Source organism: Furipterus horrens, unplaced genomic scaffold, assembly GCF_987537825.1.
Source record: "Furipterus horrens unplaced genomic scaffold, mFurHor1.1.pri manual_scaffold_3, whole genome shotgun sequence".
In the NCBI taxonomy this organism is placed as follows: Eukaryota; Metazoa; Chordata; class Mammalia; order Chiroptera; family Furipteridae; genus Furipterus; species Furipterus horrens.
Genome location: NW_028327173.1, coordinates 56,777,955 through 56,795,544, shown reverse-complemented (window position 1 = coordinate 56,795,544; position 17,590 = coordinate 56,777,955). Strand labels below are relative to the sequence as shown.

The following is a 17,590-nucleotide window of genomic DNA, read 5'->3' as shown; positions in this document are numbered from 1 at the left end:
AAATATACTTGGTGGATGAGTTAAATAAAAGATTTGACACAGCTGAATAAAGAATTAGTTAACTGAACAATCAGAAGAAAATACCCGGAATGCAACATAGTTAGACAAATAAAATATGCTGAAGAAATAAAGATGAGAATATATATTTAAAGAGATAATGGTTTAGATTACCTACAGTGTAATGACAAATCACCTGATGCCAAACAGCTCAATATCAACAATGACATGGACAAAACACAGAAATTAGGTTTTTAAAATACTGTGAGAGAAAATAATGGTGATCTTGAATGGTATTCTCTTTCAAGAATGTAGACAAAATAAAGATATTTTCAGATAAACTGAAATTGTGTTTACCACCAACAAAACATCAGTGGAACTTCTAAAAATTTATTTCAGGAAAAATAATGATAAAAATCTAAGTTGTAAGAAGGAATGATGAACAAAACAATTGAAGGGCTTGGTAATATGCATGTAAATATATATAAAAATGAACTATCTAAAACAACAATAATGCTAATATCTAACTTGTTGGTCTTTAAGAAAAAAAGAACTGAAATACTTCAATTGGAATAGCATGTAAGATTGGCGTTTGGGTTGACTAGGGTTAAAGTGTTCTATGGTCCCTGAATTATCTGGAAGAAGGATAAAGGTACTAATCAAGACTTTGGTAAGTATGTATGTTAAAAATAAGAATAATATTAAAAGAATAGAAACCAAGAGTTTAATTTCCAAGACAATATAGTTTTAAAATGGAACACAATGACTAACAAAACAAAACAAACAAACAAAAAAACCCACAAAACTCCACCACCCCAGAAGAAGGGGAAAAAGAAGAAAAGGCATAGAATAAGAGACAAATGCAAAACCAATGTTTAGAAGAAAAAGAAAAGACAACCCTTCAAAATTTTAGTAATAAAAAGTAAAAAACACAATAAATTTAAATGGACTAAACTCTTAAAAGACAGTGATTGCTAGTTTAGATGAAAAATTCCAGCTATATGCTATTCATACAGGACATACACAGTATTACCCATACATAACATCAGATGAGAGGGCCCCTGATCAGGTCCCTATGCTTTGGAGTCCTGCTATCAAGACCAATAGCAAAACATCACAAGGTGTCTGTTAGAAATGCACATTCTCAGACTCCAGCTCAGACCTCAGGAATCAGGATCTGCATTTTAATAAGATTCCTAGTCGATTCATATGCACACTGATACTTGAGGAACACTGCTTACAGGGTACAGCTTGACACCAGCAATGCACAGGTTACACTGAAGACTATCTGGGCACCTCCGTCATTCTGTCCCAGCCTTTGCCATTACTGTCAACATCCACTCATGTCTAACACCATTGAGGCCCCAGAAAAAGCACTCATCCACATTTCTTACCCTCTAGCCTAGAAATGAAAGGCCACTGTGTTCAGATGCCATGAAGATTTGTGGGTTGTGCTACCACTAAGGTAAAGTTGGTCACTGCTTCAGAGCATGTATGGGGACAAGGGGGTAGAATGAGAAGAATGTGAAATTCTGATAAAGTAGAGTTTATGAAAAGGAACCTCAGGCAGGGGGAAAGCTGAAAAAAAAATGAATAGAAAATCTTTGAAGAGGTAGTCTGCTTACATTTTTAAACACTGGAAAAAATTCAGGTGAGTCAATTTTGTCAAGTATTACCTAATAAAATTCTCAAGCACAACTATACATTTTTTATTTAGTAAAGATTTAATTACTGTTCAAACAAAATAAGCAAGAAAATTATTCCAAAAATTATCCAGTGTGTCAGATGAAAACCTTTGCAACTTGAAAATCTTTCCTAAATGAAGACATAATTATTGATAACCCATTAGGATGCATGACAGCCTTCATTTGTACTCTTGTGTCAGGCCTAGTAAATACCTGGGATAGGTCTGGACAAACATAAAATGTAAGTACACAGGATAAGTGAAAATTATAGGATAGAAAAAGATATAAAAGGCAAATGAGAACCAAATGAAATTTTAGTCGCTATTTAAAATCAGCAAAATGGAAACAAAACAGACTTAAAATCATATCACTTTAAAAAAATACATAATATGCTCACATTTAGATTAAAAAAATAAGGAGTGCAATGTAAAGTATTGGTGGAAATAAATCAAAATTACATTACACCAAAGTGGCAGGATTATGGTAATAGTTCCTCTCTCCTATTTTTCAAAATGTTTACATTATTTTGAGATAAAGAAATATAATTACTATAATTAATGACTTCTCTTCTCCCTTTCATTTTTTAACTTTTATATATTTTTATGGAGGTGGGAACAGCTAAGGGTTAGGGTGGGATGCACAGGTGTGAGGTGAGGGATCTAAAGACTCGGCTGCTGCCATGAGGATAGGGAAGGAGGGAAAAATGAGGGAGGTACTTGCAAAAATGAATAAAAATGCCAATGTGCATCACAGCATTACTTCTAATGACCAAAAGGTGGAAACAACGCAAGTCCTCATCAAAAGATAAATGGATAAACAAAATCCATGCAGAGGTTTAGCCATACAATGAAATATTATTCAGCCATAAAAGGAGCAAACTTCTGATACATGCTACAACATAGATAAATCTTGAAAACATTATAAAATAAGTCAAGACATAAAATGACAAGTATCGAGTGACTCCACTTAAATGAAATATCAAGAATAGGCACATTCATAGAGTAGAATAGAGATTACCACGAGCTGGAGAGATGGGGATTGGCGAGCTTTGCTTAAAGGTTATTGAGACTCTGGGGTGATGAAAAGTTTGCATAGAGATAGTGGTGATGGTTAACAACTCTGTGAATATTAATGCACTAAATTGTACACTTAAAATGGGTAAAATGCCAAAATTTATGTTATGTATTTGTCACCACAATAAAAGCATTTAAACAATGGATGGGAAGGATTGAGTGATGCTTCCACCTGGAGAGTGAAGGCAGCAAAACAAAGGGCTGATTAGATAAGGAGCTTTTTGGCAAAGATTGCATGTTTTCAGACACATTCCTTTACTTGGAAGCCACCAACCAAGATGCATAGAACACATCCCCTGCCAGTTGGCTGCCATGAGAGAGTAGGCCCTGATGTCTCTAATAACAGAAATATTCTATCCATGGAGTGGAAGAATAATGAGAAATCAAGAAATAACAGGTGGTACATATTTGAAAAATTTAAGAAATAGAGTTGCTCAGAGACATCATTGAATACCACAAGGGAAAAAAAGAGCAGTCATAGAATTCAGAAAGTGGAAGGTTAAAAAAAGATAAAAGAAGTAAAAAGTGTTTTATAAACCTAGGAAATGAACAAGAAATGCATAAAAGTTTACTAATTAAGGAGAATGTGATAATTATTTGTGCTGTAAAATTTCTTCTTAGGAAAGACAGTTATGTCAAAGTAAAACTGTACAGTATAGAAATAAGGAGTTAGAGCTGTACTATATATATGGACAGGGAATTAAATCCCAGGGAGAAACCCTAGAAAATAAAGGCAAACATGAGGCATAGTTCTGGAAAGGGCCCACGCAAGGACGAATAAGATGGAGATCATGATCTTGAGCTGTTCCCTGAAACCCATGGGCTAAACCACCAAATAGCTACTGATGGGTTGGAGGAAATTTAGAGAAAAGTGACAAGAAGGATTAAGGGACTATTAGGAATAACTGTTAAAACAAATTCTGGAACACAGTCTGTAGCTGAGCAAATAGGTGGGGAATGAATGGTAGGAACAGAGGCATCAGCACAATTAAAGATCTGGAGGGTGGTAAACACCAGGGGAAGAAAGGTATTTTCTAAGCTAGTGCAGAGCTGTACATAGCTTAATGATTAATAAGCGGAAAATTCACCAAAATTATCAACACACATTTCCTAAGTATTCTAACTCTAACTGGAATATACTTTGATTTTAAGCTATTAAATAAGATAGGTCTTTCACTAAGATCTAAGTGTTGCTTCGTGCCCTTCTTTATTACATGGACCGCATCTTGTTGGTAAAACAACATCTGCATGGATCCCCACAGACTCAACATATGTGAATGAAAAATGGAAAGGGAGTACATTAAAATATCACATATACGCACATTCAATATGTATGAAACATCTGTAAGGGAATACATTAAATTACCAGCAGTAATTATGTCTTTGTGGTAGGTTTATGAACTATTTTTTTCCTACCTTTTAACATTTGAGAAGATCAGTATTATGCATTAGCAACTGAATGGGAGTTAAGTTTGTTTTCAGAACTAGCACTCTGGCTCTCTGTTCCCTTCTTTATTTTTTAACATGTTATAGTACAGATAATGCAGAGGAAGTCTTTTCCAGACCGAAGGCATTTAACAATCTCAAATATCATCTACAGCATAGTTTGCATGAAATACTACTATGTTTTGGTGTTCGCAGGTTGGCAGAATACCCTGGAAGGTACATAAAGTAAGTTTTCACCCTTTTCCATAATTTGAAATTCTAGACAGTGAGACATTATCAGAATGTTCTTTGGGCCCATTAAGAATAGTCTTTACTTGCCAGACTAGTCGTTATTGCTATTCATAACTCCCTGGATGACCTGAGACTTTTCATCTAAGAGGGGCACTATGGTGCTCATTCCAAAAAAACAAACACAAAAACATAAAACAACTGTTGTGACTCTTAGAGGAACTTAATTTTTACTAAGTGATACCTGTTCTGTTATCAAACGACACCTCAAGTCACATTCAAGTGTAATAATGTCAGTAAGTGTGACCCCTTTGTGGGCACTGCACATCCCATGATAACCCTCCCTTACTTGCCTTCCTAACACCCAGTCAGCATTTCATGACTGTATAGCCAGACAGAGAGCTCCTTTGACAACAGCGAAGGAGCAACTGATGTTGTCTCTCATTCTGGTTCTTAGTCTTGGTCTTGGGCCCAATTATTTCATCTTAACATTTCACTACTACAGGGTCATTCAATAAGGAAATCCTTTTTTCTATGACAGCTCTAACTTTTATTTCTGAACTTTTGGATTAAAAACCCATCACTTTACAAATTGAGTCTAAAACCACAGTCAGTTGCTAATAAGGGTAAGGGGCATAATTCCTCAAAGGATTAGTGATGACTAGAGCCTCAGGATTGGGGCTTTGGGTGCAGGGAACACACAAGTTCCTACAATTCTTTTTCCCTTTTCCAGGATCTGGGATACAGCAGGATGTTATCATTTCTTGCACTTTGATTGTTCAAAGCTTGAAACAAGAAGAATAAAAATGAAATGAACCAGCTTGATGATTTGCAGTACAGAGCAGAAGCAGATACCACTTCAGGTAATTCGGGACAACTTGGAAATCCCCAACAGCAGTCTAGCAGGTGTGACATTGCCAAGCAACCATAAACCCAAGGTTCATTCAAGTATATGTATTTTTGCTCCCAACTAAATGAATGAATTAAGAATCAGACTCCCTCTTGACAAATTTTATATTACTTTATGGCCAATTTCCTTCTGATGCAAGGGAAACAGAAACTTTAGTTTTCTTAGACGTTAACAAACTTAAATGATTTAAAAGAATGATAACTGCTCTCTCTATAACTACGTGGGAAATGAAAGGAGAAGAAACTACGCTGCACTCCATACTTCCAACAGATCTATACTGGGTAAGATTTGTTATGTGACAGAGTCTCCCTTGACAAGAGCATTCTGAATAAAGTTTCCCCCTGTAGAACTACTGCATAATAAAGTTTCTTCTAACACATTCATTCCACACCCCACTGGCTCTGATGCAGGTGGCGGGTTTAATTCCTGTCATAGCTACCATACATTGTAGAATCTCTGCTAACAGCTTGCTTCAGCCCTAACCATAACACCATTGTTTTTGCTCAAGTCAGTATGTGGCGTTAAGATGCACAGCGAGGCTCAAAATTAGACAAAGGTGGAGTGCCATCTGGGATCATCCTCTAACTCTCTTCACTAATTACTGAGAGGTGGTCTGAAACCACTGACCTTCTGCTGTTTGAGAGCTGTCTTTAGGCTGTCACACATTGGGGTGGGCAATCACAGAAAATTTTGGTTGGCAGAAACCTTAGGTCTCTTTATTTATTTATTTATTTATTTATTTATTTATTTATTTTTATCTTCACTCGAAGACATGCTTATTGACTTTTGATAGAGGGGAAGGGAGAGAGGGGGAGGGAGAGAGAGAGAAAGAGAGAGAGAAACATCAATCGATTGCCTCTCATAAATGCCCTGAACCAGGGATCGAACCCACAACTTAGTTATGTGTCCTGACTGGACATAGAACCTGGATTTTTTGGTTTACAGAACGGGACGATGCTCCAATCAACTGAGCCATATCAGCCAGGATAGAAACCTTAGGTCCCTTTATCTTCTGGCCACCAACATCACTTACCCTGATCATGGCAACAGTCTGCTAACTGGTCCTTCTTCTGATAACCTAAGACTTTTCTGACCTATGCCACACCAAAACCATGGTGATTCATTGAAGTATATCTCTAGTTTATCCTTTAAAGACTTCCGCAAAACTTTCAGGATAAAATCTGATCTCCATAGCCCATAAATAGACAAACCTGCACTGTATTTTTAGGTGTTTATCTGCCTTTCTCAGAGCTGTATGTTTGGTGGCGTCAAACATCACACCTTATTCATTGTTGCCTCTTGGGTCCTGAGTACAATGGGAAATACATGGTAGCTACATATATATGGTAGCTACATTTGATAAATGAAGGGATGAATGAATCTATTGGGTTGGCCAAAAAGCCCATTACGTTTTCTTTCCTGTGATGGCTCTAGTAGCACTTATTTGTCTTTAACTTCATTCAAAACAGTTTTATTAGGCTGTATTGTGACAGCTGTTATATCAGCATCCATTTAAAAAACATCAAAATTAATGAATTTTTGTGCAGCCACTTAATATTGAAGATTGGAAGAAAATACACATTTTTGGCATATCATGCTTCATTCTAAAAAAAAAGGTAAAATGCAACTGAAACTCAAAAAAGATGTGTGCAGTGTATGGAGAAGGTGCTGTGACTGATTGGATGTGTCAAAGTGGTTTGCCAAGTTTCTTGGTACTATTGACATTTTGGCCAAATAATTCTTTGCTGTGGGGCTGTCTTATGCCTTGGAAGATGGTTAGCAGCACCCTGGCCTCTACCCTTAGAAGCCAGTAGTGGAAGATAGCTGACATACTCTAAATAGCCAAATCAATAAAGCTATTTGTGAAAATGAAAAGTGTGTCTTTTATTTTATGGAAGAAATGTAACGGACTTTTTGGCCAACCCCGTAATTTAAACTCCTTTTCTACAGACAAGTTCAGGCCAAGAAGTTGCATGCCTTGACAAAAGCTCACAAGTACAAAGCTTGATCATGTCCCTTGCCTCCTACAACACCATACTTTCCTCACATATGGACATTCCTGTATCTCACACCTGGTCAACCGCTCTGGAAAGGTCAGCAAATGCTGCTCTGTATTTAAAGGGAAACCACAAATAATTATATGCCACACATGTGAAGTTTTTCTGCCCCTACTTATCATTCTGTCATTTCTATGTTTAGTAAGTCTATTAGCTAGATTTATTAAAATCTCTTCCTATTACATATAATTACAGCAAGGCCCTGTTCACTCAACATTCAACAAAGATTTATTGAGTTTGACATATGTAAGATACAGTTTTAAATTTTGGAAATACCAGGATGTGTAAGTTATGTTCCTGGCCTCAAGAAGGTACAGCTAGTCAAGGAGACAAACACACAAATAATCACAATATTGTATCATTAGAGTCATGTCTAAGATACAGAAAATACTTCAGCACTTACAAAAGTACAGTAAGTGTAATATGTATTTCCTCTACTGTGATTTTCCTATGGGTAGGAACTAGATCCTTCCTCTCATTTTCTCCCTTGAGTCTAACACAGAGTAGGTACTCAACCAATATGTGATTGACTAACTGATACATGGCAAGAGTGAGAGAATGTGGGATCTACCCTGCACAGGGGTTATATCTGGAAAGACTTTAGAAAGAAGATGCTTGAGCTAGATCTTAATGAATGATTAGTTCTTTATCTGGTAGATAAAATGAGAAAGAGCATTGCTTGATGGAGGAAAAGCAGGTAAGTGTGAAACAGAAAGGTGTGTTTCAGGGTGCGTGGAACCTGGGCTGAGGGGAATTGTGGGAGGTGAGGTTCGAGAATTAGGCCAAACAGACACTGTCGGGGCTTTGGGAGCCTTCCTATGGAGCCTGAACTTGGTGCTCCAGGCAATGGGAAGCCATTAGAAGCATGCAAGGAACATGAAGAGATCTGTAAATTAGAAGCGCAAGATTGCAGTTCAGTCAGTAGAGAGGTCCCATACGTGCAATTAATTTCCAGAATATGCTTTCTCATAAAAAACATTTTAACTCTGCATTTCATTGTGCCAGAGCATCCGCAGAATCTGTGAGGCTCCCAGGAACATTATGGACACCTTCTTAGCCATTCAAAGGGAATAAAATAAAAAAGTTTCCTTTTCATGCTGAGAGACAACTTATCAAGGTTACTTTTCCCCACTATAGATAAAACAGTTTCTTAGTTGCCCGAAGTGATTCTATCTCTGAGTAAGTATTACATTGCAGAGTTTAGGAGGAGTGGATGATTGCTTGCAGAATGGCAGTTCTTCAAATCCTTGGTTAACTGAGTCTCTTTTCGTCCCCACTATGTGGAAGGTAATTCAGCTAAATGAGTGGTCTGGTCACGACATTGTCTTCAAATATTAAATACAACACGTCTTTTGGCTTGGTTACTCTTTAAAGGCAAAATTCTCCCTGATTTCCAAATTGTTCCATTTACATGGGTACCATACATTTTATGCAGCCTTTAGCGTGTACCCTTTGCTAAGTCAGTGGTTGGTGGAAGCAACTCTTTTTAACCATCCAGAGGTATAGTCTCATATTCATTTCAGAATAAGATGTTTAAATATTTATATCTTCCCAATAATTGGGTCGGCCTACGCTCTTTAATTCAATAAATTCTGTTCAAATAATGTTGAGTCATTGCTTAGAATATACTGTCACTGAATTTCCCTTATGATATATTGATTTTCATACCAGAGCCCCACATTTCAGCACCAGCTCTGCCTTAACCCAAAACTTTGGGCAAAACATATGTCCATTCATGAATTCCTTTTGATAGTTTTTAAGTTTTTCTTTTAGTTCTAAAATTCTGAGTATGTTTTTAGAGATCTGATAAGAATCAGAAAGCAGAAATGAAATAGTTACAGAACTACAAATTTTGGCAGGAGAAATAGTTATTTAGGGTATGTAGCTATTCATTTTCAGGAACTCCAAACGGTCAGAAACTCTTAATGCAGGCTTGTTTTGCAAGAAATTTGGAATATTTATATAGATATACTCATTTATTTAACAAATATTTATTGAAGAGCTATTTTATTAAAGGCTGAGAATATAATGACAAAAAGGAGGGAAAAAAATCCCCAGCCTCCAAGAGCTGATTGTCAAGTGGGGAAGGCAGACAATTTTAGATAAGAGATGACAATAAACCAGAATAAGTATTATCATGGGATCCTAGCTATGAAGACAAAATGTACCGCTCAGCCCTAGCCTGGGCTACAAGTCAGAAAAGGTTTCCCTGCTGTTATGCTCTCTAAACTGAGAATATACATGCCTGTGACTTTTATTTGGGAAACCACATTGAATGTAGGATGCAATAAAAATATTTATTTCTCCCAGACCCAGACTAAGAGTTTAAGACTGAAAGAGCTTGTTAAGAACAATGTGAGTACATCTCATAAATGTCCCTATCCCCAAATTTTTATCAATCTTTTGATCATAAATTTACTGTTTCCTAAGCTAATTCTCTTGAATCAAGTTCATAAGGTACAGGTAATAATATTATTATTTAAGATATAATCATTCCTTGTCTTTCTATCCTTAAGATCCTTCACAGCTGCTTAAAAAGCATATAGTAGGTGTATAGGAGGTTTTTGAAATGATTTGTTGACTAATGATGGTTTTTAATTTTTCAAAATCTTTTTTATCTTTAATCTCCCTTTATCCAAGTATTTGCAGGACAGGAATTATATTGTGATACCACTTGACCCTGGGGTTATAAAGAGTTCTCTCTAAAATGAATGCCAAAATTCCAGGACAGGTCTGATTGCAAATATTCTGTCTTGCAGCCAGCACAATTACATTCAAATTCCTCATGCTACAGGTTATGAGATTCGGTTTGGAAAATACAGTCACAATATGTTACAAAGATAGTTGAACAGGGTAACTGGGTTAGCTCCCTTTAAGAGTCTGGGAGACCCTATGCCATGCCTAAGAAAAATTATAAAGAGGTTGTTTATTTTAAATAAAATCAATCCACTTTGAACTTGCTTTGATATCTAAGTTGCTTACTAATTATTTATTGGATGTCATATACTAAATTATATATGTATGCTCAATTATATATAATTATATATGTATAATACAAGCATGTATGTATTAAAAAGAGCTAATAAGCAACAAAATTTTAGCTGGAACTTTTTATAACTTCTAAGGTAATAATAGTATTGAACTTATTTTATAAAAGAGGAAGATCACAGAAATTGCCTTTTTTTAGTCTCAGTGCCTTGATTTATTGTTTCCTGGTTTCATATTATTATTCAGAACTTGCTTTATTATTTAACCTTTCTTGCTTTTTTGTCTTTTCCCTCCAATTAGATCAAAGGTTCTTTGAGGGTAGGAACTGTGTTCTTTCTCCAGAATACCCAATTTTGCAACTATTAGGACTTCAAGGAATATTTACTAAGGGCTAAGACTAATTCAAAAACCAGAAACAAATTGGCTACAGAACTACACATCGTGATGATTAAAAATGTTTCAAACAATGATTTCCAAATTTTGATGTGCACAAGAATTGTAAAGGAAGCCTGTTTAAGTATAGGTTCCTAAACCTCATTCCCAAAGATTCTCATGTTTTAAATAATTTATTCTCTTTCCTTCCCGTTATTATATTATTATTACACCAAATTTGAGAAAAATGAGACATACCAAGGCCTTGGGACTACACTATGTTTCTTGTAGAGAAAGGACTTGACATAAGGTGAGTTAGATCTGTCCTTCTTGGCATCCCCCCAATGCACGCATGCACACACACACACACACACACACACTACTTTCTTTTTTTCTTCTTTAATAAATACTTATTGTGTGCCTGTTAAATACCAAATACTGATCTAGGGCCTAAAGTTAAACTGGTCAACAAGATGTACAAATACTTTGCTAGCATAGTGCTTAAATTCTCTTGGAGAGAGAAAAAACAGTAGATAAATAAACCTTAAGATTATTTCAGATAACAAGAATTATAAGGGAAATAAAACAGGCTGATAAAAGAAAGAATGACTGTGAAGGAGGAGACTGTTGAGGGGCGGTCCACAGGAAGATGACATTTGATATGAGGGCTGACTGTCCAGAAGAAAACAAACCATGCAAAAAATCTCAAGTGGGAGCTTTACAGAGAGAGGAAACAGCAAGTCCAAAGGTCCTGAGGCAAAACAAGTGTTTAAGGATCAGCAAGGAGACCAGAATACCTGATACTTGAGATGGAGCAAAGTCAGATTTATCTCCCAGATGTGGTCTAGGTTTTGGCATGGAGGTATCTTGGGATTCCTCCTGTGGGAAGCTGGATAAATACTCCTGGCTCTCATAAAATTAAGGAAGATTAAATATTTTAATACATGTTATATAAACAATTCTCCCAAAGAAAACACATTATTACAATTCCTCACCCATGAAAAAAAGTCTATTACATAATTCCTTTGGGTTGATGTTTTGTGAAAAAAAGGATTTAATTATCATTAGTTGATTATATTTTGCTATACCAGAGAACTGATAATGAGCTCACTTTGAATTTATTGAAGATCCAAATTATTTATAATTCATTGGATGACTCCAGTACTATAAAATAAGAGTTTAATAAAGGTATAAACTTGTATTTGAGAATTTACATGCTCTTTTCTAAAGGAAGAATACTTATACCATAATTTCAAAGAAAATTACATAGCATGTGCCTTTTTTTCTGGTTTTAAATTATTTTTTCAACTCTGGCATTGATTTGTCTTTTTCCAATCAGACATCTACCAATTAACATGATAGTACTATTACCTCTAAGCAGTTTGTTTCACTTGAATAATTAAGACTTATAGGAGGAAAGAAGCAAAGAAAGGAGCAAGAAACATGTTATAGGTATGTATAAAATCCATTCCTGGGAGCTACTACTGAAGCAAGGAGATAGCAGCACAGCTTCAGACCCCATTGATCATTGCCCTTTCCTGAACCATCTCAGAAAAGGGCAATCCAGGTAACAAATGGGCCTTCTGTGATAAGGGCTTCTGTCCACTGGAAATGGCAATCAGCTCACAGTTTCATTTCACAGAGTCCACCAGATGGCAAATGACTTTATCTACCCAGAGCAGATCCAGACTGGAAATATAATGGTGCTCCATGCCCCTTCCACTCTGCTTGGGAGACTTGGAGCTTTCCTCAGTGGGTTGCTTGATTGAGCATCTGTGTGTGTTTCAGTTTGGTCATGTATTATGCTGCAATTCTAAATGCAGAAGGTTCCCAAAGCTATGAACATTGGCTTCTTTGTTTGTGCCTGGCCAATAAGGTTAGAAATCAATGGCAAGATATAGATGCAAGTAGCTGCAATGACAGACATGAAGCAAGATGGAAATGAACTGGTGAAAACGTGTGAGGAAAGGTCTGGGGGAAAGGGGTTGGAAATGGAGAGAAAGAATGTAACAGAAAATGAAATGCCTTCACTATCCAAAAGAACTCCAAGTACCCTTCACTTGGTCCTCTAGTAATTACAATTTCAGCTCACATCGTCTGTAAAAGAGGAAGTAGGAAATATGACCATGAAAAGTGATATTTTAAGCTTCAACACGTATTGCTCATCACTGACTTGACTTGCAGCATGTCTTTCAACAAAAGCACATAGTGATTTAATCTCAACAGTAATTTTGTCTGCAGCCATATGAGACAAGACTATCATTGCAGACAGGCTGTAATTTGTGAAATTCAGGGGCTTGGGATTAGGACCACCTGTTGAATTTAACCTTGGAATTATAATGTTAATACCACCAGATAACTGAATAGAAACACTACATATTTAGCAGACTTTGGGACCTCTGGCCATAGAGATGTGAATATTTTCCTAAATGGTATCTGTAACTCTCTCCAGATTCTGTAAATCAACGGCAAATAAAAAGTCTGTTAGAATTCTGATTCAATATGCAGTAGCATATGGCTTGGTGGTCATCACATCCAGCACATTTTATAATTATTCTAAGGCCTGATATGAGAGTTAAAACAAAAAAACAAAAAAAGTAATCAAGAGTATCATCTGATAACATAACAAGAATAGAAAAGCTTTCATTTCTTACCCTCCCCAATGTTAACAGAAAAAAATTCTTAGTAATATTCTAACAAATCTCTGCCAAAGCAAGGTTATAGGAAGATTCCAAATAAACTAGATTAAGCAGCACCTCTTGAAGAGTACAAAAGCATTTTACACATTCACATTCAGACAGCCATTAGAAAGGGAACTCCGCCTGATTTCTAGCCAGCTAAACAGTAACAGTAAAGAGGTCAGTGACTGCATTTTGAGCAGAAGTTTATATATAGTTCAGTGGGACAATTGAGATGGTACCTAGAAAGAGGGCATAGGTTTTAAAATTTGCATTTGTTCCTTTGCTTGGGGAGGGGCAAATCCTGTTGAATCCTTTAGAAATGGAATTTTATGAGATGTAGGTTTTCTATGAAAGAATTTCATTACTAGTAATTATCTGCAAAGATATTCCTGGTCACATTTATAATTCTCTTAATGATTCCAAGGGCATTCACACGTATTTATCATATACATAATACTCCACAGTTTATAAAACCCTTTACTACAGATTATCTAATTTTATCATATAGTTTCAACTTTCCTTCCAAAAATGAGCTGCTTTTCATTTTAATTAAATAAGGCTCTGATACACTGAAAATGGAACCCAATATATTTGTGTGAATAAGCACTGTTTTGAAAACAAATACAAGGGCATCATATTTTGCATTAGGCTATCAACATTCTTAGCTGGTGTCTGTCTGTCCAGCAGAAGAGTACAGGGAAGGAAAGTATTAGGAATATGCTCCCAAAGGCCCATCAAAGCTTTCAGCAAATGAACCTTTTGACACCCCTGTTAATCAAAACTCCACCCATGCTCATAGCCATATCTACTAAATAATAGCCGTGAAAATCCACTAAGTTCAATATACTTATCATATATCAGTTACACATAAAGACCACATCCATTCACAGTCAGAGGCTGATGTCTAAACTTTCCTAGAACTCCAGCCCTTATTGGTTGCTCCACATGCAGATACGAAGTGTGTAATCAATCAACAACTTAGAAAACTGAAGCTGTACTTGTAAAACTGATGGCCCTTTCCACTTTTGATTTTGGGTCTACCACCAGTCCCCTCCCACAAATCACTTCCTAATGAAATCCGTTCCTCTTTTTGGCACCTCTGAATTCTTCCCAGGGCAAATTCCACATTTTCGAAGAAACTTTCCCTGATCCTTTTCACCTCTGTACCCAATAGTACCAACAGCTTATATCTTGCATTTCCTATACATTTATATCTATCGGTCTGTCTGTTATCTATTTATCTGTTATCTATCTATCTATCTATCTATCTATCTATCTATCTATCTATCTATCATCTATCTATCTATACTTCATGGTATGTCTCCATACCCCCCAACCCCCGACCCTGCCACAGGCAAAGATCCCTAAAGGTTGGGACCCACCTTAAATTCTTTTGTACCTCCCAAAATCCTTAGCATTTTTCATTACACAAATGAATGGAAATATTTTGATTGGTGCTTTTAAAAACTTTGACTTTTTCATGCATGGCAAGAGCAATCTTTCCACACAAAAGGAGCACCTGCTAAGTGTTACTTTGGTTCACAACTGTGAAGTCTAGTAATATAAAAAGCAGAATAGTTGGGTGGCTTCAAGGACTCTTCTAGCTTTATAGAGAAGACACAGAGTGGAACTGTGTTTTAATCAAAATATATTTGCAGCTTCAAATAATGGGAAATACATTTAAACTGTACTAAATTGTCTTTTCAGAATCAGGAAATTTGATTAGGATTCTCCCAGAGGCTTCACACATTGAAACCAGAGATTCATTATTCAGGGACAGGAGGCTCAATTAAAAAAAATTCTTATTAATTATTAGCGAAGCCCTCAACGATGAGTTTCAAGCCAATGGAAGCTGAGTTTGCACCTCCAGCCTTCGGCGCCTGTCTGGGCACTGCTCCCCAGGGCTGTGGCACTTCTGCTTGGAGCAATCCGAAGCAGAGGTCTGAGGGGAATCTTTGAGCCTGAGCAGTGGCGGTGGCCTGGCTGCCACTCACCCTCCGGATCCTGGTCGGAGGAACGCTAGGGCTGATACTCGCACCATCCTGGGTCTCCTCCCACAGGGGCACGACTTGGCGGCCAAACCCGAGGCTTCAGGAACCCAGCACCCCCGGCAGCTGAAATTCTGGGGATCAGAGGGTTCTAGCTTCAGGGCCCATTCCTGTTAGGAAATAAGACTTTGGGGTCCATTCATCCCATCCCTATTCCCTGAAAAACTTTGCATCCTTTTTCAAACAGGAATTCATATCAAGTAGGAACTATTCCCACCCCACCCCAGAGGGTTCCACTCTGCCTTTGGCCTCCGAGCGGCACCTACTCACGGCACCTCCCAGCCCTGGGAAAGAGGGCAGGCTCAGGTGTGCGGGATTCCTGGCTGAGTGGCCTGTGGGTTGGCGAGCGAGCTGTCACCTTGTGGTCCGCCACACCAAGGTATCCGTCCAGCGGTCGCGGGCCCGCGGGGAGCCCGGGGCGAGATGGGGGACTGCTCTCCGCCGACGGCTGCGCGCTGCTGGTCGCCGCTGCTGGCTGCTGCTGCGGGGGCTGGTCCTTCTGGCCGCCGAGGCTGCTGTACACGAGCAACAAGCTGGTGCACATGGTGGTGAGCGCTAAACACACTGCCAGACCATGGCGCTGCGGGCAGGCGGGAGAGAGCAGAGAGCTGCTCAGAGCCCACCCGGGAGGAGCGCGCCCGCTGGAAACACCCGCAAGACTGTCAGGCTGGCCCCGGGGAGGTCCCGGAAGGGGAGCTGGCCAGGGTCCTAGCCTCCGCCGCGCGCAACTGGGGCAGAGGCGGCACAGTCTCCGTGCGTACCGCTGGGGATGCTCCCGGTGTGTAGCTGCTCTCGGCCGGCGCCACCTCCCAGATCTCTCGGCAGAGGGCAGGTGGTGCGCGGCGCCTGGCTCCTGGAGGGAGAGCGCAGCGGCGGTGAGGCAGGGGTGGGCTCGCACTTTGGGAAGGGGGCCCTTTCGCCAACTCGCCTGCTTGGAATCTCTAGCTCTTGCGCCCTCACCTTTCTGGACCCGTGGGGCTCTACCTCGGCGGTCCTTGTAAGTTTGAAATCCGACAAGAAAACCAAGAAAGTCTGCAAAGGTCCCCCTTTCTCACCCCTCTTAGTTTTTGCCAGGCGGTTGCTTTTGAGCATCCCCCACACCCCGAGCAACGCGCCCACCACTCCAGCTCTCCGAAGGTCCCTCGGACTTCCTGCCGAGATCCAGGAGCCGAGGCAACCCGAGTTCCATCCGGCTCTGGAATTCCTACCGGGGGAATCATGAGGGGACGCGGAGCAGGTGGAAAGTTATCCCATTTGTAACCGGCGACCTAGCGGCGCTTGATTAGGCGCCCCTGAGCTCTCCCGTGTACCCCGGGGACGCGGTGCCCGGGGTCCTTGCCTCTGCCCAGAGGAGTTGCAACAAATGACTCACCATTAGGGTCTTCATTTTGGGCACCTCTTTTGTGCGGAATCCTCAGGCACATGCGTCCGGGGCTACTTTTTGTTGGAGGGTTTCCATGGTGGGTGATGGGGTTCGGGCGGATCTGATTTTAGCCAGGTGGTCCCGGCGGCTGAGTGGACAAGGGAGCCTCGGGACCCAGGAAGCGCCGCTGTTGCAGAGATTAGAGACTGAATTAAAACTGAACCGGACCCTGGTAGTCTCTCAGTGATCTACACAACTGCTGCCTGCCGCCGCCTGCTGGGTCCTAAAGGCCTCTTCATCCCCATTTCCCGCCCCCAAATATTCTTTTTAACCTAGTGGAATTTCTGGGGCGAGAGTGTTAACCGTGCCAGTATACCCACCTCTTGGTCCGAAGGCTTATTTATCTTTTATGAAATCATCAAATTAAAAAAAAAAAAAAAAGAAAAGAAAGGAGAGCCCATCTGGATTCTGAACATGATTTCCATTTGAAAATTTGCAAACTAAATTTTCTCTTTTGTGATTTTGATGAAAACAAGTCAACTGCCCAAATGTCAATTGTCCTCTTTATAGCTTTTGCACTTATGTTCGTAGCATGGGGAAATCTATCACAGAACATTTTCTTCCAAAAAATTATTTATTGTTTCAGTTTTCCAGTTGTAAGCTTCCTTATATTCTCTTCTCCCTTAATTTTACTTTTCAAATCTAGTTATTCTCATGCAATCTTTATACCCTAATTTTCATC

At 38.9% G+C, this 17,590-nt stretch overlaps 1 protein-coding gene across 1 annotated transcript; it reads right to left on the bottom strand.

The window, feature by feature from the left end:
* Positions 1 to 15,116: 15,116 nt before the first annotated feature.
* On the bottom strand, positions 15,117 to 17,070 carry LOC150015127 (alpha-N-acetylgalactosaminide alpha-2,6-sialyltransferase 5-like). The gene is made up of 2 exons (XM_090269633.1): positions 16,858 to 17,070; positions 15,117 to 16,065 (listed from the first exon to the last, which is right to left on the bottom strand). The coding sequence occupies exons 1-2, from the start codon at positions 16,870 to 16,872 to the stop codon at positions 15,748 to 15,750; spliced, it is 333 nt and encodes a 110-aa protein (XP_090125759.1). The 5' UTR covers positions 16,873 to 17,070; the 3' UTR covers positions 15,117 to 15,747.
* Between the last annotated feature and the right edge of the window lie 520 nt (positions 17,071 to 17,590).